Here is a 22,860-nt window from a genome sequence, read left to right on the forward strand (position 1 = left end):
GTCAACCAGGCAAATAAGTTAAGGTCAAATTAGACTGACCTGATTAATTACATAAACAGTTAAAGATTTCATAGACCAATAGTATTTATTCTGGTTAAGAGACGAATCAATGATGTTCACTGTCATGTGTCTTTTGTGTGCTCAAGTCACCAGATCTAAAAACTAAATATTGAAAGAAAACAATCAAGCATTTATCAAGCAAGTCACATGATCAAAATTAAACAAACTAAATGTGCTTTGTTTTTGGTCAAATTAGCTTTTTGTATGGAGCACAATACTATTCTGATATCCTGTTTTAAACATGAAGGGATTTGCTTATTAAACTACACAATGATAAAACCAGTTGAGGCACTGAGAAAATGTACAAGATCTAAGAAAGAGAGAGACAGCCCATCATATGGCACCTCCTGTTTCTACTATCACTCCAAATCTTGTAGGTTGATGGTGCTACCAGTGAACTGGGAGTTATCAGATCCATTTTCATCTTCGGCCATCACTGTGGGTTCCTACAAATGAGAATATTTAGATCAGTTTGTATGTCCAAAATTTACAAATTACAATATACAACAGGGTCATTTTATGCCACACAATCACGTAATGGAATGTAATCCGTTTTCCCCCCCATCTGAACTGATCCTAAATAAACCCACAAGACTCATTTTATATATGTCAGTTGTCACAAATCTTTTTTCTTCTTCATCATTATTATTATAAAATGAGAAAAACAACAACAAAGGGGTTTCAATACTTTCACAAGACACTTATGTATATATTTTCTCAGTAGGTCAATGACCTTAATTTGGAGTGACTCATAGTGACATGATCTCATTCATTTTCAGTAGCTAGGTTTCCACCTAAAGTTGCTAATATAACTTGGAATATCGCATAAACTTAAACTGGAATATCACATTAAACATTTGTAAATAAAGCACTGTTTCCATCCAGTGAATTGAAGAGAAGAAAATCGTAACTTCCTGACTGGGCCAAATGTTTGGCGCCAAAAATCACTAAGAAAAATGAAAGTTGCTGCAGAAAGTGAAGACACTGTGGGTCTTTTTCATATTTAATAAATGACTTGCTCCTAAGATAGCACAGACGAAATGCAATAAATGCGATTATGTTATCTTGTTTTCGGAGACTGATGCCTGCTGTTTGGGAAGGCAGTTGTGGCAGTCCGTTCTGGAAGGTAATTATACCATACCACTTTTATAGACCTTGGCTAAGGCATTTCAGAAAGATGCTGTGCAAACATTTCTCTTATTGCATGATCCGTTGTGGCAAAGTCACACGTTTTTTGATGCGCAGAGGAATTTGGTAAATGTGTTTGCATTGTAGTTTATGCGCATGTCTTCTTATCATATAAAAAATATATATATGTTCAGACTCGATTGAGGACCAGTGTTTTTCAGTGCATTTTTTTTTTAGAACTTATGTGCATTTTGGTGTTTCAATGCAGCATTTTTTTTTCATGCAATATCCCAAAATTCACAAAAAAATAGATTGATGGGAACATGGCTAATGAGAGCCGGTGACTTTAGCAACATGCATGTGGTGTTTCTTGTTCATCTTTGATATGCATTTCATGCACCATTGGCATACATAAACAATCTTTACCCTCCACAATGTTTATTTTTAGCAGCAAGGAAACAGCAATGTCAATGACATCCGCTAATGTCATTCATAAACTATAGTAGGTAATTAGCAGTTGGAACAGCTTTTTTTTCTCCCACTTCAAACTACGGTCTTATCTGAAAGGCAAATAATGTTGATAATAAATCTTTATAAATAAATCTATAAAACTTAAATAGAGGATACAAATAATGCAATGAATATGAGGCTTAGTAGTTGTATGAACCTGTAGGATGTTGACAGGCAGATCCACAGTGAGCTGAGAGTGTGAACATGAGGTCTGTGAACTCAACTGGAAAGCCAAGTCTCCATCAGCAGCAGGGTCATCCTACAACAAACACACTCAAATCAATGTACTGAACTGAAGTGAGAACGCTTCCAAATCCTTTCCCATGTTCTCACCTGCAGCAGCTGAATCTGCACAAACTGTGCGCCTGTCACCGGATCCCGGATGGGTAGCTCACCATTGCCTGTAGCAGCTCCTTCTCCAAAATGAGCGCTTGAATTAGTCGACAGAGCAGAGCTGGTGCCCTTTGATCCTTTGGTCTTTCTTTGTCCGTTCTCTGAGGCACACGTGGAAGGGCCTGGGCCTTTCTGTTTCCTCCTCTTGGCGAGCTGAATGGCCCTGTAGTCGGTGCGTGCTGATCCACTGCTCTCCTAATGGCAGAACACAAGAACACTGCACAGTCAGAAATTTGGGTTAGCTAGCTTGCTTAAAAATGACTGAAAAAGGAACATTTAACAAAATAAAAGAGGCTTTCGCACCATGTAGTTCTAGGGACTTAGTTCTAGGAACTAGCCACCAGGGTGGTTTCCCTGAGAACTAATGGAAAATTTTCCTGGTTGCATTCACACCGCCAGTAGGAACTCTGAAGTGACGCAAGTGGCACTTGTTGTTGTGACTTATTTTGCCGGCACGCCGGCCTTTTATTTTGACGGCGCTTAGAACGCCAGAGCCTGAGCTCACAGTGCTCAAATTTTCCGTGTTCGTTAGTTTACGATCTGCCGAACAGTCCAGTCTAATACGTTATTAAATAGAACTGTTATACATAGAAAGTAGACAGTATATGAAAAGGTATTAGCGTATGCAGTGTGGTTGATGTTGCTAGCTGAGCAGAAATACATAATCATGTTTGGCTTGGTACCCTCAAAGTTGCGTTGGATTTTCTCCTAAGCGTAAAGGTTAAGAGGCCCATCTATCACTGTTTTCCAGGCTATAATCTGTGAGTTTACACAGATTTTTTTTTTTTTTTAATTGCGGGTGCCGGTGTGTTTTGCGTGCGTTTGGCCAATCCGCATCACTAATGTCACTGATAGGTCCTATAGTGCTGGTTTAGCCTCTACTCTTAAGTATGAGCTAAACTAGTTCTAAAATCGTTCCTAGTTCCTGCGGTGCGAACACGCCAAAACCCGGGTACTTCCACCAATAATTTTAGGAACTGTGAAAAGGTTCCTCTGGTGCGAAAGCCCCTAAAGGAAGCTTAAATTCTATTTTATGGCCAACAATTTCAAGATTAACATGTGTTCTTGCTTTCCAACTAACCATAACAGGGCAGGGGGTGACCGAGGGCAATTCTGTTATTTTCTGCCCACTGTAGGATCCACTGTGGCTGGGGAACACAAACTGACACATCCCCTTACTGCCATCTGACTGAGCCATGACTTCCACTCTGCTTAACAAGGGCCCCACGGCTGTCTCACTGCCTGCCAGGTCAGCTTTGGCCTGCGGACAAAGTAACTCTGCTACAGGAGTTGCCGCGAGAGCCATGGAGGAGGAGAGAGAAGGAACAAGAGATGAACTGAGTGCTGAAGGAAGAGCTGAAGTCAGTGAGGAAAGAGATTGAGTGAGCGATGAAGAAAGTGATGGCGTGAGAGTAGATGGAGATTCTACAGTCAAAGGATTGCAGGAATTCAGAGGGTGGAGTTGTTCTGAAGATGCAGTACTCTGAATCGCCAGAGCAGTTAGTGTTCCCAGATCTTCTGGGTTGACTGTTTGCACATCATCCAAATGCAATGTGGCATGGGGCAAAACCCCTCCACCTCCTCCAGCACCCAATCCCGTCTCCAATACATGGACGCCCATATCTTGCCCAGCTGCTAAAATGAGAGGATCCACAGTTTTTGCCCCGTTAAGAGTCGATCCGACTGATGCTGGATCTATTGTGAGGATTCCGGCGTTAACCAAAGGCATGTCCATGGAGAAGGATCCTGCCCCAGAGCTGCTTTCACTCCCTATAGAGACAGCAGTGTTCCCAGGACATGCAGGAATGCTGGAGAAGAGAGATGATAGGTCCAGACTGCTGAGTTCTGCTCCTGCAGGTCCTGAGGGGGCACTAACAGCCTGTGAAATACTTGTCAGCTCACTACTGGGAGTTAACGTGGATGTGTCATCCAACTGACTCAACACATCTGCAGGAAGAACGGAACATTATGTTGGTACACAGAGATTTTGGTTACACAATTTAAACATTCAGGATTTTAAGATTTCACTTTGATGAGTCTAAGGTCTATCCAGCCATAAACAATGAATACCAAACATATCTTTGGCTAATTTTGGTTTCAGTAGTGCTGGGTGGTATTGACTAAAAACCTGTATCACTGTATTTAACATGCTGACGGTTTATATGGCTGAAATATCAATATATTTTAAATATCAAACTGCCAAATTATTTAGAATTTCAGGTTTTCTTTTCCTGACAAAAATTTGAAAAATTAGTCACTGTAACAGTTATCATAAATAGTGGATGAATGGATACAGCAATTGCTTAAGCTACGCACTGGTATCACAGTATTTGAAAAATTATTCAAGTGAAAATAAAGCCCAGCACTAGGTTTAGGGTTAAAGTTGTCAAGGAAAAATTACCAGAATTACCAGACTTTTTCAGTATGATAACCACTAACTTTTCTCCCTCCTAACTAAGATATACCGATACATGTTGTATATAATTTACTTCTGCAATTTCCATTCTGCTCATTACTATACAATAAAAGCGGGCAGTACTTTGTTGTATGTAAATGAGTGGGATGAATGCTCTACTATTATGTTCCTTCAAAGAAAAATATGTTTTGAAGGAAAAGACGGTAAGTGGTGCAGGAATCTTAGTTTTTGTGTAAACTAAGGGAGTGCTTACACTTGGCATGTTTGGTTCGATTAAAACGAACCCTGGTGCGATTGCTCTGTTAGTGTGGTTTATTTGAATAAGTGTGAACGCTGCCAGATTCTGAACTCGCACTAAACAAACGGACCGAGAACGTTAAAAAAAATATGGGCCTCGATCCACTTCCAAACGAACTCTGGTGCGGTTTGAATTATATATGAACGTAACACGAACCAAAGATATGTAAACGAACCAAAAACAGGAAGATGAGAGCCTAAAAAAGGACAGAATGCTCACGTGTACCTGTTTTTCTCGTCATAGCAGTGTTGTTGCCAATCACAGTTTGGTACAGGCATCTGAACGGAGTCTCCACACAGCAGATTTTGTGTGTGTGTGTGTGACGGATGGATTCCTGTCACCGTTTTGACTCCTTTACATATTTTATAAGCTCTTTGCGAGTTTTCAGCTGGTCAAAATACTATCATATGCAGGCTACGCACATACAACGAGCACATTTAATCCAGCACAAATCTTGTTTTGATGTTCGGTAAGCTCCGTCTCAAAATAGGCAATACGTCATAAAAGCCGACCAATCAGGTTGTGAACTTATCGTATCCTATGCCTTTAGGTTCGATAAAAATGCCAATCTGAACACCAAATGATTTTTTTGGTCCGGACCAAGCGAATATAACTACAAGTGTGAACACACCCTTAGTCTCGTTCCATAGTGCACAGCCCTGAAGTTGCGTGTGAGTGTTGGTGTACCTGGGCTGAGGTTGTGGTGTTTAAGCATGTGTGTCTTGAGGCTGCTGCGAGATGAGAAGTGTTTGGTGCAACCAGCAACAGGACAGCGACTCCTCAGACTGACTCCATCCTGCTTGTGCTTCTTAGAATGGATGTAGAGACTACTGCGAGCTGAAAACTTCGCATTACAACCTGCACATTTAAATACAAATAATAACAATTACAAAATTAGATCTGCAACCGTAGTATTAAAAGAAAAATGTCAGACATTTCACATGGAAAATGAGAGAGAATCTAAAAAATATATTTAAAAAAACCCATGACTAAAAAAAAAAAAAAACTGTACAATACAAAATCAACCTCTGCTGATTAACGAATGCTGTTTGAGCCCTGTACTGTTCGAGGCCTGTGGCTGTTAAAGTGACCATAAAAACAAAATTGGTTCCTATTTATGGAATATTGATGTATTTATTACACATATTATTTTTAAATTCATGTGCTCTTGTAATCTTTAAACAGAATAACTTCCCCGCCCTCTTGCGATGACAATTCTTCTCTGATAATGTGTTTACTTGCGCTGGGGCGGGACAACATGCATTAGCAAATTACAATGATCCAATCAATTCCCGATAGACAAAATCATGTCCTGTCCTACTTTTTTGTTATATATATATATATATATATATATATTAGGGGTGTGAATACTCATGCTGTTATTTGGAGAGAAAAAAACGTCACTCTTCGTGTGATATTGATTAACTATATTAAATCATATAAATATAAAAGACAAAGGTATTTTTTTCCATTTATCTTGAATACTGACCTTCAACAGGACATTCAAATGGCTTGGTACCCAGGTGTGTGATACTGTGGCCCTTCAGGTGCTCGGCCCGTGTAAAGGATTTCCCGCAGCCTTCCTCTGGACATGCAAAACGTCTGTCATCATCGTGCTTCCTGCAGATGAAGATCAACACCTAATGAATCACTGGGAATCTGGTGACACTTTTAACATGTTGATGCTGCTTTTAAATAATACAGGATAAAATACATTGATATTATAAAATTCTATTGACTTGAAATAGTATGACTTCTATCTTAAATCTGCATGCAGTCCACTGGAGTGGACAGATCCTTTCAGCGTTACTTTCAGTGATCACCTTTCAGTGATCCTTTCAGTGTTAAATTGTATTTAGATGTTATCCGAATTGTGGTGGGCACTGGTGCATTAAAGGGGTATCTAAGTTAACATGTATAAGGATTTAATTTGGATTATTTTTAAGACCATTTACAATTTATTAAAATATAATGATGAAACTTTTATAGACATCACAGGCATGCACTGAAGTTTCGTTAAAACTTGCCATCTGAGAAGCGCTAATTAAAAGTCTATTTTGTGAGCACAACGTGGATAAGCTACAACAAACATGTCAACTGTGTGGAGACTAGCTCTGGATTGACAAAATTAATTTCTCAATTTTAATCGGTAATGATACTTTCTTAAATATAAAACCTTTTAGCCGTTTTCTGTTGATGCATGAATAAAACTTTGCGCACACCTGCCATCCAATCGCAAAAAGCTTGGTTACTCTAATATGAAGCAAAGTCTCAACATTAAAATTCTTTCAATTTATTATTAAATTGAAACAATAAACATTGTTTTGACACTCATAATATAGTGTGACATCACTGTATTGCCTCAGTTCTAAGTGGCAGCATGGATCAAGTGAACATGAACCGATCGTCTCATCTCCTCTTTACTAGTTACAGCATGAAGTAAACATGGGGGAACATTAGGTACCGGTATGTTGAAAGATACATTACAACTTACCGAAATGAATCCTGTTTCATGTAATTTCTCAATCAGTGTTTCAAACAGGGAAAGACGTCAATAAAACAGTTTGTAGGCTATACAATGTCACTTAACGTTACATTTACCTCAAGAAAGCTAGTATTCAATGTCCATAAACTCATTAGTAAGCTAGAAGAAGAAAAAACTAGAGAAGATAATTTTGCTAAATATATGCACTGTATTACATATTCATTATATTTTTTATTTAACCTGTTAGTAATATCTTGATTATGATTTGTTGTCTGAAATCTGTCATGAAAACAAGATATTACGGTTTATTGTTGTATAAATATTTGTATATGTATAAATGTTTTCAACAGCAAACTGGAGTAGAAACAATTCTGTTATTAAAAAGTTGATATAAAAATCTTATGTAAATTTAAATGTTTGTACAACTCAGATTTAGCCATTTGAATGTCATTAAATAAGGTTGATTACTTAGCCTAATTGATTATTAATTTGGTTCTGGTTTTCTGCCAAGTGCATTCTGAATTACGGTTTTGGCCCAGAATTTTAATTTCGGTGCATCCCTAAAAGATGTTACTTATAACAATATTATTATTCACAATTACCAGAAACTTGTAGAACAATAGGATATACAGTATAAATGTGCATGCATCATGTATGGGTATAAGAGGTTGGAAACTGCTTCTCACCGTTTGTGCCTCAGTAATTTGGACATGCTTGTGAAGGTCCAGCCACAGGAATCAAAATCACAAACAAAAGGTCTTTCACCTGAAAAAAAAAAAAAATGAGATTACTGTTAAAAAAATTCAAGTGATAGGACTTTATTCCAAGTATCTGTGCGCCTTTTCACCTGTGTGGCTGCGAAGGTGTATTTTGAGCCGACAGGCCTTGTCATAACGCTTGTCACAGCCAGGATATGTGCATGTGAACTGAGCCATTTCTCTGAAGTGGGTTCTGTTGTGGGAGAACAGGGCGCTGAAAGTGATGAAGGTCTTCTCGCATCCTGAGGAGGAACAGAAACACCACCATCAGGTCAGTATTAGTATCTGCAATATTGTCTATTGTCAACTTTGTCTGAGAAATTTTATCAAGATATCAGTTCAGCTCACCTGGAAACTCACACTTATGTGGTCTCTCGGGTTCAAAATGTGTTCTTTGATGATTAGTGAGCCTCGTGGCAGTGCGAAACCTCTCACTGCATACTTCACAGATAAATGCATTTTCCTGGTCATGTGCTCTAACATGAGCTTTTAGATTGTAGACTGTGGTGAAACGCCGACCACAGTTTTCCCATTCACATTTATACGGCCGCACTTTGTCATGAGACTGCAAGTGCCGTTTCAGTTTGTATGATGTTGTGAAGGACCAATCGCAGCCCTCCACTGTGCACTTGAAGGGACGCTGGTCCTCCGTGTGTAGAACCAAGTGGATTTTGAGATTTTGCCGGGTGTCAAAGGTGCTGGAACAGCCTGGTTGGGGACATCTATACTTTACTACTGAACCTTTCTTGGTCAATCCTGATACAGTTAATAGGTTTATTGGTTGTAGTTCTTCACAAGCAACTGATTTGATTTTAGAATGTTGGTAAATACTATTCCCATCTTCTATACCACAAATGGTTCCTTCCTCTTGCTTAATTGGTGGGCAAGAGTCCAGAGTAACACCCATTTCTGAGAGCAAACAGTCATCAGCTAGAGCCAATTCTGAGTCACTGCTGGTGAATCTGGCTTTAGGCTCATCTTGTACACTTGAGGAAACATTGCTGATTTTCCCAATGGACTTACTTCCACCATCATAGTTGAGCAGCACAAGATCTTCATTGTCTTTCATTCCCAAATGTTCTTTTAAGCTTATCATTCCATCCTCCTTGTAAGCGTAGCCCTCCGGCGGGGTGGCTAGGGTCAATATTCCATTTTCAATAGTCACAATGATACTCTGATTGTTAATCATGATGGTCCCAGAGAATGATTCGTTTACAGGTATTGGAGTCCCATCAGGACCATAGTCCCCATTACTACTGGACTCTTGATTTGCATAATCCATGATATTCAATTCAGCCATCTCTGGTGCAACCCTGTTCTCTGGTACAAATGCAAGGCTATTATTTTTTGTCACACACTGCATCAATTCTTCTGTTGAATGTTCAACTAAATGATTGCTGAGCATTTCTACAGTAGAGACCTTTGGTGTTGTTTGACTGCTCCCAGCATAGTCTTCTGATAATATTGGGTCTCTATTCTCTGCCACAAGACAGAATTCGTGTCTAACATTTAGGTCTGTCCTCTCAAATCTGGTATTTAAGCTACTGTTGCTTGAAAGATGTCCCGATCTGGACGAGGTTCTGCTGAAGTTTCCATCTGAATCTACAGGGGAACTGAGAGTCTTTGACTTAACGTTAGACGATGAAGATCCGTTTTCGTCTGCTTTGTATTGAAAGTTCATTTGTCGTTCCTTGCTGTCGTCTTCTTTATGCACTATATTAAAAACCACATATAGTTCATCTGGGGTCTTGCCTAAAGAAGTAGAGGTGTTGCTGAGAAGTTTCTCTGTCGTGTGTCTTTGTTCACAGCTTTCTGTGTCCAGGAGGGGAAGCGCCATTTGCAGATCGTTGTCCTCATGTTCATCGGCCCTCTCAAACACGGAAGGCAGGAGCTCTAATTCATTGAACACCTTTTGCCTGGACGCATTCACGTCACCGAGCTCTGCAACTGCGGACGATATATCATATGTCTTATGATGGCTGTTTTGCAGAGACAGAGCGCTGCCATTTTCCGCAACCCGAAGCGGCGACGATCTGGCCCGGTTGTTGTTGTCGTCACTTTGGATGTCCAGCGGTCCCGAGAGATCCGAGATCGCATTTTCAGTCAGACGTGTTTTCGCATGAATCCCTGAAGCTGTTGTCTGCTGAGAGAATGTTGTGTGGAGCGGGACGCCATGTTGGTAGCGAGTGTTTTTTGTGTCAGAAAGCCCCTGGATTTCCATCTTGGTGTCCCTGTAGCAGCAGCTCATGAAAGCTCCGCCCTTCACATACGAGTGACTGATCCTGATAGGCCGGTTTGGAAATTACGTCACACCAAACACATTTTTCAAGATCCTAAATTCAAAGTGCATGAGACATATACTCTTGCTCTCAAAAATAAAGATCAATAATGCAGAGGGGAAAAAAGTATAATTTCTTTCTTCATGGTTTCTGCTATATGTTTTTTTTTTTTAATTATGAGGTGAATTTATTAAAGTGTAGCAGTGCAAAACTGCATAAAGTGAGTCGGTGCTAAAACAAAGTGTGCAAAGTTACATTGGGTGTAATTCATTCTTGAATTCAAATTCTTAAAAAAGGATGGGGCATTTATGATGCTCCAAGAGTCATTTACTATGTTACATTTTAATTCATCTTTACCCCGGCGGCAGCCAACCATGCAATCCATTTAAACAATTAGGCGAGAGGTAATTGGTATAAACTCTTTTTGTTGTTTCCAAGTGATTACCGGTATCTTTTGTCATTTGATGTGTTTGTTTAGAGTAAATTGTTATTTTGCTCTAAAAAAGCTATCAAGTTATTCTGTATAAAACATCTTTGTTTCTGTTGCTTGGACTTAGACTCAGGAATATAATGTGTAAATGTACCAGTAGTAAGATTTTGTATTTGTTTGTTTTTTTAAATCAGTGATAAGACTTCTACTCACTGAAGAATGAGCATGCACATGATGCAATGGATGTCTGTGTACATGGACCATTACTGTAAAACCGGAGACCATTGTCTCCATTTCATCTACACCCTGTGCACATCCCTACTAGTTACAACAATTATGCAAGGATATACATGTATAATATAGTCACTTTGCAGTTGAAGAAATTAAGACAAAGATGGTAGATCCAATGCAGTGTGAACAAATAATTTGGATTTACAAATAGTAACTGTCTATTTTCACAAAGAAATAAATCACACCTCGTAATGAACAAACATTTTAACATTTTATTAACTTGGAATCAGAACAGCCAATGAGTATGATTTTGATTAGATCAACTAATTAAGAAGAAAAGAAAAGAAAAAGCAAACTTTGGAATCATGTTAACTTAACTTAACACACACACACACAAAGCCCACAAGGAACGCAAATGGATTTGTGAAATTGTCTTTCAGGCTTCTCACAGACTTGCGTCCTCCATATTCTCTTTTTGTGGTTCTGTTGCTGCATGAGGCTCTGTTACATCTTCTGAAGTGGTGCCAAAAACTACTGCCGTCCTTTTGAGCACAAAAACGCCAGCATGCAATCCTCCCACATTCACCCAAACAGTGTGTGATTTCCGCCACAGTCCCCCCATCTGCAACATTGCCTGAGAAAGACAGATAAAGTAGGCCATTATGGGGAGAAATGGACTTTGCTTTGATAACTCAGTCATAAAAAATCTAGTTAAAACATTCTGCATTAAATATGAAAAGGAACTATGTTAGATTCATAATATATTTATAGAAAAAATAATAATAATAATCTGGATTCTATTTGTTCCATTTCACATGACATTTTCATTCCTAAATTCCAAAATGATTTTTAATTAACTAAATTAAGAACTATAAATTATAATTTTGAAGAACTCAAAGTAGCCACACCTTTGAGAAACATTTTTTATCTTGAGTCAGCAGCACAGCTTTTCCCGTATCCGGTTTACAAACTCGAGCCATTTCTCGAAGACATAAAGGGTATAATTCCCAGTTCTTCTTCTTGGACCCCATTCTTCAAAACATACAACACAGTTTAAATACACAAACGCTTAATAATATAATTATACTGTAATAGGATTATTCATTGCAATGATAAATTGGGATAGTTCTAAATTTATAGCTACAATAACTCCAGATGTCCGTCAGTACCTCTTTCCAAAAGGCATGTCGGTAATGATGATATCCACAGAACTGCTTCTCATGGGTAGATTGCACAAGTCCCACTGAACTATGTCTAAGGGCAAGCCTGAAGAGCTACAAATACAACATGAAACATTTATTGTCACACAAAAAAAGGTGTTTATGTTGTTTATAAATTTGAATGATCTCATATGAGTTTCAAAATTTTAATAAATACTTCAATAGTATACAAATAATACTAAAATTACACTGTTTCAAAAAAGGTTGACAGGACATTATCAAAAGCCTCACCTTCCTCCATCATGTGTTCTCTTCAGAATGTGCTTGATATTATTGACCGATCGGCTGACTGCTATGCCATTGTTGTCTCCAGCTAAAAAGAATGAATTCTGCCATTCCATGGCTCCCTGATCAAACAAAGAGCATTTGTTTTTAAAAACAATTCACTCTAACAGAAATGTAATAACTGAAGACAGACTGCAAATTAATTTAGCAGTTTAGTCATAATTCAACAAACCTCTAAAGGTATAGCTCCAGTTCCACACATGGGATCTACAATCACATCTGACACCTGTGGCTTGCAAAGTCTGAAAAGTAAAAAAAGAAAAAAAAAGTATAACAATCAGTGACTGACAATCATAATTGTTTGTTATAATAATTGAAGCCGTTTCACATATATGTCCCAACAGGGCAGTAAAGACTATCACAACTTCCATTTCATGCAGACTTTAACATCCATATAACCTTTCCATTGCACGAATGGTTCTTTCATTATAGTAGACAAAAGCTCTTTAGATTATTAAATCGGTCTTCACACGAGGTAGTTTAATTCTCTTAGTTCGGTAAAAAAAAGAATATTATACATTTAGTCCTGGTTCGTTTATGTCAGGCTTATGTTCTGTTTTAGTTTAGTATTATGTGTTGTGTTCCCAGTTCCTGTGTTTATTTCCTGTCTTCCTTAGTTGACTTAGGCTGTCCGAAATAGATGTTTAGATAGATAGAAATAGTTTGCCAAGTTACAAGTAATTATTAAACAGCAAGCACAAACTATGCAAAAGCGGCAGCCCTTCCTGCGCACTCAGTATGCGGCTTTTATGGCATATATTTTGCGACGGAAAATCCAAAACTAAATGCGCTTATTGTATATGCGTCCATATGATGGTATTTTTACCAGCTGAGAACTTTAAAAATGTAAAGAGCTTTAAAAATGAGTAAAAGAGTTAAAACAGTGGCAGAAATTCCTCTGTTGCACACAAAAAAAGATCTGCTGCAAGAAGACGGTGGTTCGGACACCTGTACCGAACTGTAATGGGCAACGTAGCACCTATGATGTGAAAAAACAGGTATGCTTGAGGATTCTGTTCTTTTCAGGGTTGCATCTTGTGACATCATATACCTGTTTTTGCTTCTTTCTTTTTTTAGATGTCTTTGGTCTGTGTTGAATTCATATTTAAGTCAAATCGCACCAGAGTTCGCTTGGAAGTGGACCAAGACCCATCTTTTCAGCGTTCTCGGTCCGCTTGTTTGGTGCGCATCAGGGTTCAGATGCCAGCGTTCACACTTGTTCAAATGAACCACACTAACAGCAATCACACCAGAGTTCGTTTTAATCGAACCAAACATGCCAAGTGTGAACACACCCTATCGTGACCATCCTACCGTAATGATTGGAAGCGATGGTTTACAAGAATGCTGCTTACCTAAGCATGCCATAAGCCAGTGTAGACCGTAGAGTGGTGGGGCCAAAGTGAGTGATGTTTCTCCTATGTAGACTTTCCACTGTGAGAGCAATGCCAATAACAACTTCAGTATTATGGATATTCAACAGCACCTGCAAATAGAGAGAAACGCATGCAATGTTTGTTACAATTCCTCTCTTTGTTTTATTGAATATATTTTATTGTTATTACTACTTTACACAACACCACATTGGATATGGTCCCGTTCTTCTTTTCTACAGACGAATTACTTCACACTAATTAAATTAAACTAAAAGGTCCACTCAGAAGCACTTTCTTTTCTTTCACAAAGAAAGCACTTTTGAGAAATATAAGGTACACATATGAAGTTTAGAATGGATGATATAATAAAAGGAAAAAAAGGTCTACATTTCTGAACCTTACCTCAACATCAAATTTAGTCATATCTGCTTTCCACTGAAAGAACTCCTGCACAGCTCCTCCAAAGTCTCGCGCCGCATCATTCGAGGTGAAGCAGTGTTTGTCTCCGGCTCTGTTGCATGTCACTCGAAACTTAAGAGGCATTACCCCTGACTCCTGATCCTGGATTTCAGAGAGTTTGTCTTCCTCAGAGTCATGTTCTGGCTGAGGAGAAACATCTCGTTGGTTCTCCTTCACCTCTAGAGCCTCAAGATCTTCACAGAGCTCTTCAGGATCTGACAGGACAGTATCAGTACATAAGGTGCTAACATTGCCGCACTGATCTGATTTTGTAGGGTTAGCTCTTTTCCGACGTCCTTTCCTCTTTCTTATAGAATTGTTCAACTTCCACACTTCTAAAGCATTGGTCCAAGGCAGCTTGGCGGCCAGCTCTAGCCAATCCAATTCCACTTCCTCCTGTTAAACCAACATTAAACAATAAATGCCTTCCTGTTCTAAAATTATAGGTTACACTTTATTTTACATGTCCTTGTTACAATGTAATTATACATGCAAGTACTGAGTAATATTAATTAACTACATGTACTTACTATAGAGTTAGTGTTAGGATTAAAGGGTTAGTTCACCCAAAAATGAAAATAATGTCATTAATGACTCACCCTCATGTCGTTCTAAGCCCGTAAGACCTCCGTTCATCTTCGGAACACAGTTTAAGATATTTTAGATTTAGTCCGAGAGATTTCTGTCCCTCCATTGAAGCTGTATATACAGTATACTGTCCATGTCCATAAAGGTAATATAAACATCATCAAAGTAGTCCATGTGACATCAGTGGGTTAGTTAGAAGTTTTTGAAGCATCGAAAATACTTTTTGGTCCAAAAATAACACAAAATAAGACTTTATTCAGCATTGTATTCTCTCCCGGGTCTGTTGTCAATCTGCGTTCAGGACTCCGCAGTGACGCTGCTGACGTAAGACGCTGATGACGTATTATCTGGTGCGCCCGAGCTTCGTTTACAGTCTGAGGAAGACGCACGCTATATTCAAGCTATTCTACATTGTTTGCGTGGATATAATTTTTTTAATGGTGCGTAAATGTGCATGTCGCGGATGAGACACTTTTACAGCGTGCGTTTCCCTCAGTCTATAAATGAAGCTCGGGCGCACCAGATAACACGTCATCAGCGTCTTACGCCAGCAGCGTAACTGTGAAGGATTGACAACAGACCCGGGAGAGAATACAATGCTGAATAAAGTCTTATTTTGTGTTATTTTTGGACCAAAAAGTATTTTCGATGCTTCAAAAACTTCTAACTAACCCACTGATGTCACATGGACTACTTTGATGATGTTTATATTACCTTTATGGACATGGACAGTATACTGTATATACAGCTTCAATGGAGGGACAGAAATCTCTCGGACTAAATCTAAAATATCTTAAACTGTGTTCCGAAGATGAACGGAGGTCTTACGGGCTTAGAACGACATGAGGGTGAGTCATTAATGACATTATTTTCATTCTTGGGTGAACTAACCCTTTAAGGTTTGGTTTAGGGTTAGTTGCATGTACACTGCGTGCAGAATTATTAGGCACGTTAATTTTTTTTTTAAATATTTTTTTCCCAGGCACATTTGACCAATTAAAAACCACACTAATCTTAATAACTACTATTAATTTTGTATTTAATCATTTATAAGTGATATATAATTGTTCATGAAGGCTGGAAATGAAAAACACCTTATATTCAGGTGTGCATAATTATTAGGCATGTTTTATTTCACAGATAAAATAAGCCAAAAAAAGAGATTTAACTCAGACTGAAAAGTCAAAAATTATTAAATGCCCATGAGAAGGATGCAATACGATTAAGATGAATGTGGTTTGGTAAAATGTGCATGGAAAAAAAAATATGATCAGAAAATCAACATGCCTAATAATTCTGCACGCAGTGTAATGATGCATAGTTTTAACAGGGAACAGTGAACAAGGACACTGTAAAATAAAGTGTTCCCAAATTATAATATTGGGGTAAGAAATGTTTACAAGTCTCCACTAAATGATTATCACAGTAGATCTAATACATTCATTTTAAATATATGTATTACAGTATATGTAGTTTCTTTCCCCCCAAACTTTGTGTTATATTGTGTTATGAGTTCAAGAAACCTCTGGCGAATGAAATTAGTACATTCCATGTGTTTTACATCAATCATCATAACATTTATTCTAGTTTTTATTGGTGCCAGAGGAATTAATCTAGTACACAAAGTTTTCATAAATAACATGAGTTTACCCTTGCCTTGTTTTAAATCATTGTTTTAATGAAACCATTCTTAACTAACCAAAAAATACCTGCACATGTATGCAAGGTATTATATAAACTTTGGTACTCATTCGGTACTCAACAACTGACAATAACTACGACTGATAAAATATTGCACATACCTTTGTGTCTTTGAATTGGTAGTTGTCATATTCTTTTACCACAACAAACAGATTGTCTAGAGACTTCAGGTGATGTACCTTTAGAAATAAATAAATGAAAATCACATGACAATTTGAAGGTAAATAGACTGCTGCTTTACTCACTATCATGTCGTTTCAACCCAATATGACTTTTTATATGATACACAAAAAGAGAAATTGTAAAGAATTGTAATGGTCACTAATTTCAATACAGTTACAACAAAAAGGATCTGAGGCTTTTAAAATAAAAAAGGATGCAAATACAAGATACTCTAGAATCTGATGTTTCTGGCTTTCCGACACCATCACGCTGCCATGGGGGTGTGCCATGCGCTTGCATAGGGAGAGAGTGGATTTAGCGTTCTGTGATGCGTATGGGGCACCCTGCCACCTATTAGAGGGGTGATATTGATAGCCTCCTCTACTCAAGTTAGACCACCATTGTGTGCCGGGGGAACACTTATGCGACACAGGATGCCGCTCGGGAGCGGGGACCTGCTTATAATGTGTGAGTAAGAAGGAAAGTTGAAGAAAAGTGCTGTTGAGACACATTTGGTTTTTATTTTTATTGCAAACTTTATTGGCAGCAAAACATTCAAACTTTCCCCTGTCACCTGCAGCCTGCAAGGGAACAGATGTGTGCAACACAGCAAGGTGAACTCTCTTGCTTGGTGGCTCGTTGTCCACGGTTTCCTCCTCAGACCACTCCGATCAGGAACGAGGCTGGGTTTCAGGTGCAGGCTTACCCTGGATTGCCCGGATATACACAGCTGGTTCCAGGTACTTCCTCGGACCCGAGTAAGATGCAGATCTGGTGATCTATCTGATGCTCAAACGAGAAGGATCTAGGGGCTGGAGGGGCTGCAGCCCATTTAGGCAGGAAATGGCTCAATACTTTTGACTTCTCCAAAAAAAGATTCCACAGCATCGGCAAAGAGGCCATTGGGGCTTATGGGCACGTCCAGTAGCTGTCCCTTCTCGGAGTCCCTCATGTCCATCAGTGTGAGCCACAAGTGACGCTGAAAGACCATGAGACTGCCCATGCTATGACCAATGCCCTGGGCGGTCTTCTTCGTCGCTCGGAGAACCAGGTCTTCAGCCGAATGCAGCATCTTCACTTTGAAGACTTGAAGCACAGCCATGGTATGGATGGCAGGTGCTGCAATGTTCGCTTTTTCAGCAATATGAGCTATAGCAGGTGCGGTTTTGAGGGGTGCGATGACATCAACTTCTTCCCACTTGCAGCCGGGAACAGGTGGCCCATAATGGCCTCCTCGACGAGAGGCGGTTTGGTGCATCCCAAGCGGTCAGTCCCGTCGACAGAGGAGATACGATCCAGTGCCCTTCATTGTTGAGGTCGCCTGACTTGTGGCGCCAATAGAGACCAGGCCGTGGGCTTGATCAGAGCTCTCAGAATAAGGTGATGTTTACACGGAAACGATCTGAAGAGAAAACGCAAAAGTGGCCTTGCGTTATCACTTTTTATTCTGCGTTTAGACGAGCGGTATGGGGGGAAATCTGCGTGCATATGGTGGCGCAAAAGTGTGTGAAATTCGATGTAGTATGCACTCCAGGCGGCAATGTGAAACACTGAAAGTGAAAGAGACGCTGACACTGTTTTTCATGTTTAATACGGTAAAGCTGCTGCTTTAACCCTCGGTGCTCTTCGCGTGTCGCTCAAAAATTACAGATTTTTTTTTTTTGGTCAATGAAATTAATACTATAATTTTAGCTTGATACTGTTTTGTTATTTTCCTGTACTGGCGCATGCCTGTGACGTAAACGCGTACGCGATGAGAGCCACCGTAAGCAGATCGGTGCCTTCACTGTCTAGCAGACTTTTGCGTTTTTACCCTTTAGACAGGAACGCGACGGTGTTTTTAAGATTTCCACTCTGGAGGATGGTTTCACTTTTTTGCATTTTTAAGCCCCAAAAACGCCGTCGCCGTCTAAACGAAAGGCACATCTGATAAAATATGTTTAAGTTTTCACCCACGAGTGTTCTCGTGTAAACAGGGCCTAAGACACAGGCGATCCTGAACGATGAACACGCTGGAGCTGCGTCAGCATGCGATCATCTGATGGGTCTATTGCACGTGGCTGCCTCGGTCTCTCCTTCCGCAGCTCAACAACGATGCACTGTTCAGGACAGTAGAAATCCTGGCACGGAGGGTCCTGACTATCATTTCCTTGCAGAAAGAACAGTCAGGCCTATCCAGCGCAGCCTCCACATGGGCACCGCCCAGGCAGAAGACACACGCTTTGTGCGTCATATAACTTTTTGTTAATTTGCAATAAACTTAAACTACAATGTTTCTATAGTTATAATAAAAACGGTTTTCATCATATTTAAATTGTATTACGTTGCTTGCAATGTTGTATAGAATTGTAGTTCATTAATTTGATACATATGTTAAGTTCTTGTTCTTTTGTCTATTTTTGTCTTTTTCTCTTTTTTTTCAAATTCAAGTTTGTAATGTTGTGAAATTCCCCTCATAGCTGGTTGGTTGGATTCATGACTTTAAAGAATTTCTTTTTTAAAGTCCCTTTAGGAAAAATGTATTAAGAATGTGTATTAAAAAACTCAATGAATCGTTGTAATTGAAAGATATCTGTACGTGCTTGCTGGAAAAAACGCACTACATGTGGCATGTCACAACTGTGGCACGTGTTGAAAACCGGATGTGCCGATGTACGTAAGATGCCATGCCACTATAATTATAGCCTGTGCAAATAACACTTTCTGTTCTCAGATAATCGTTGTCGTTACAAAACGACAGGTTATGTGAAACAAACGAGAGGACAACTGACCTTAGCAAGTTTATCTGTTGTTATATCAAAATAAATCCTTCCTCTGTTTTTGCTGACTCTAGCAGTGGCATCGAGCTTTTCTTGAACCTCCTCCGCCGCAGTGAGCTCGAATCCCGTCGGAACAGTCGCTCCGATCGTCACAGTCTGATCAAACTCCTGCATTATCAGCCCCCGGTTTTACTGCAATAGAGAATATTAATGCAAATGCAACTGATTAGTCTTGTAACGTTACAGTTTCCCTGATTATATGATTTAAGCCTCAAGAACTTTAGACATCGCCTTGCAGTGTTTACAAACCGTTGAACAAATTCGAGACTCTCGGCTAGTAAACAATGTGAGAATTTGAAGGCCGAAGCATTTTTATAACATAACTCGTTCGTTCAAGAGAACATATCTCTAAAGTAACAGTACAACTGACAATATAAATAAACCCCGGAAAGAAGCAAGCATGAGAAGTTAATCTCTTCTTTCTTCTTGTATTGTTAAATAGCGGATCGCACACTGAAATAGCGCATTACCGCCACCTAGTGCTAACATCGACCTCTTCTCTAGGTGTTTAAAACAAATCTAATTAAAACACATTTACTTATAACAAGGTTGCATAAACTGCAACAAAAAAAGATACATTTTGATATTTCACTTTCATAATCAATCCAATAGGCAGCCTACAATACATAACATACATGATCAGATGCAAATTACATGCTACATTTGGAGTGTAGGCTACATCAATATGGAGTGGTGGAGAGTATGGCGTTTCATTCAACATTTTCCAAGCTTTCCCCTCAAGCAATCCATGATGGAAATGTGTTCAACTTTATTTAGTGGGTAAGAGAACTTATGCTGATTGACCCTCAGCCACTGTGTTAGAAACAGTCACACAACAGCAGAATTAAATAGTCTTCTGAAATATTATGCACACAGTGTTGAGTTAAAATGTAGGCTGCAATAAAATGGTTAACAAATTAAAAACTTTGCTAGATTTACAGTGTTGAGAATCGCGTCATCACAGTCTCTGAATGAACTTTGAACAAGTGAACATACTCAAATACATGCTTTAGGCAGAAACACAATTGTGACAACACGATTGTGCTTAACATCAACTCTATATGGAAGAGATATATTGAGATGTTACTAATTGTTTATTACACAATCATAATATCTTGTATTGTAATCATTTTTGTTTGTTTTCCTCAACAGCCCAAGTACGGCTCTATTCTCAAGCACTATCCTATAGGCCTATATTGGCCTATAGAATAGTGCAAATCCAAAATAAAATAAAAAGTAGAGGTAATCAACTCCATACACTGTTCTGCTTAATCCTGTTCCTGAGATCTACCTTGCTGCCGAATTCTGTTCTAAACCTGTCTGTATTATAAAGTGTTCCTGAAAATCTCTATTAGCTGGTTCAGGTGTGTTTTTATGAGCTAAACTTGCAAAAAGGTAGATCTCCACGAACAGGAGTGAATGCCCTTGGGTTGGTAGTGCATTCTTTTCAAACTGACTGCACGAGTTCCACCAGTAGTGGGCACTGGTGCAACATAAGCGATGATGACCAGTGGTCGGGACAGTGTTCCTGCCACAGTCTATGGTTCCTGCAGGACCATCAACAGTGCACATTTTGGATGTCTGTCTGTTTCATGTCATCAGTTAGGCTAGTTAGTAGAGACTCCAAGACAATTGATTACAACATTACAAACATCCTAAGGCTGCATCGAATTTAACAGTCCTTCTTCAGCATTGAACATTTGTCAGTGATCTGTGTACTTTGTCGTTTTGGATGGGTTTTGCACTTGCTTTAGTTCAGTTTTCTGTGTTTGAGTTAATTCCTTGGTTTTTCAGTTGTTAATTATGATTGGCACCTGTTCTTTATTTCGTTGATTAGTTTGAGTTATGTTATTTAAACATATGTTATTTTGTTTAGTGCGTTGTCCGTTCTCATCTCTATTAAGTTGGTTGTTCTGTTCCCGCATTTACCTGAGTGTCTTGTTAGTTCTGTTAAAAAATAAATACTGCTGCGCTTAAATTCAGCTCTTCATTTAATAGTGTTTTCAACCAAAGAATGATTTTTAGTAAGTCTGCATGGCTTTCACAGTTATGGGGATATTTAAATATATTGTTTGAACTTGTCACGGTGCAGACAACAAAGAGGAAAGGTGGATCTTGGTGCAGCAGATATAAGCAAACCAATACAAAGAATATCATAAAACTCAGAACGTGGGAGTATAAGAGAAAATGTAATGTAACAGTTTTGCATGCAAATCAAAGACTCAACTGTGAACATTAAAGGGAACAGAGGGCATTAAATACAATGGTAAATGAGGAACTAAACAAGACAGGTGAATGTAAACACTGGAACTAAACTAAGAGCAACAGGAACAAAAAACCAAGAACATGACAAAAATTTTTTTTATATTGCTATTACCATTTTTAAAGGTAATAATATATATTTTTTAAATGTAACACAGTGCACAAAGAATCATATGACTTACTGTCTAAGGTCTCCAAGTGGCCTACATTATAAGAAATTATATGAAAACACACTATTTCTAAAAACACACTATATCCTAATTGTATCCCATCATTCATAATGCTCTTGTTAAAATAATTAGACAATACATATAATTTGGTAGCAAAACATGGTGTTGTAAATTTTACTGGTGCCAAGATGAATAGGCTATTTTGTAAATTATTTGCAACTGATTTTTAGAAGTAGCCTACAATTACAAAATGTTGTCATATGTGAGGCTAGTCTACATAAGGACTGATTTGAAAGTTTAAATGGCAGGGTATTGAAAATTAAAATGTGTAAATAAAGCTCTGTAAAAAAATTTACAACACTTAGCCACTTGTTTTTTTTACAACACATTTTACTGAGGGTTACAATACATAAAATAGCCTACTGAAAAGAACTAGCTTAAACATAGGCCTATCATATTATCTTATAAGTATTACGCCATAGAACAGTTTTAGAAGCAACTGAATTATAAGCGTTCTTTAAAGAATTCACATAGCCTATATCAACATCATATCACATATATATATTTTTGAAAAGTCAATCCAAACTGCTTGGCAAACACAATTTAAAAGTTGGTAAAAGAGCAATTTTGTGAAAAAGTTGTCAACTTTTAAAGTTTAGGTCAAATTGGGAGACCACCGGGCCCAGACTTGATTTGTAATTTACAATCTAAAATAATAACATACTCTCATCGTGTCTGACCAATTAGAAACCACTTCCGGGTCGCCTTTTCTGGAACCAAACGCTATCGCTAGTTTCCCTTCTAGTGATTCATTTCTGTACGAAATCTTT

At 38.6% G+C, this 22,860-nt stretch overlaps 2 protein-coding genes across 3 annotated transcripts; both read right to left on the bottom strand.

Moving 5' to 3' along the window:
- Nucleotides 1-66: 66 nt before the first annotated feature.
- Nucleotides 67-10,326, bottom strand: LOC307007269 (zinc finger protein ZXDC). The gene is made up of 9 exons (XM_079629078.1): nt 8,397-10,326; nt 8,138-8,290; nt 7,977-8,055; nt 6,295-6,425; nt 5,493-5,663; nt 3,173-4,038; nt 2,032-2,286; nt 1,856-1,957; nt 67-506 (listed from the first exon to the last, which is right to left on the bottom strand). The coding sequence occupies exons 1-9, from the start codon at nt 10,294-10,296 to the stop codon at nt 420-422; spliced, it is 3,744 nt and encodes a 1,247-aa protein (XP_079485204.1). The 5' UTR covers nt 10,297-10,326; the 3' UTR covers nt 67-419.
- A 702-nt stretch (nt 10,327-11,028) lies between these two features.
- thumpd3 (THUMP domain containing 3) lies at nt 11,029-20,082 on the bottom strand. Of its 2 annotated transcripts, XM_079628473.1 has the most exons (10): nt 19,848-20,082; nt 19,551-19,730; nt 16,719-16,796; nt 14,272-14,724; nt 13,849-13,979; nt 12,666-12,735; nt 12,440-12,555; nt 12,158-12,262; nt 11,897-12,020; nt 11,029-11,622 (listed from the first exon to the last, which is right to left on the bottom strand). In XM_079628473.1, the coding sequence occupies exons 2-10, from the start codon at nt 19,710-19,712 to the stop codon at nt 11,434-11,436; spliced, it is 1,428 nt and encodes a 475-aa protein (XP_079484599.1). In that variant the 5' UTR covers nt 19,713-19,730; nt 19,848-20,082; the 3' UTR covers nt 11,029-11,433. The 2 variants fall into 2 exon arrangements, with proteins under 2 accessions (XP_079484599.1, XP_079484600.1); XM_079628474.1 differs by having other exon boundaries at nt 11,164-11,622; nt 19,551-20,082.
- Between the last annotated feature and the right edge of the window lie 2,778 nt (nt 20,083-22,860).

Source organism: Phoxinus phoxinus, assembly GCF_949152265.1.
Source record: "Phoxinus phoxinus genome assembly, chromosome: 11".
Taxonomy (NCBI): domain Eukaryota; kingdom Metazoa; phylum Chordata; class Actinopteri; order Cypriniformes; family Leuciscidae; genus Phoxinus; species Phoxinus phoxinus.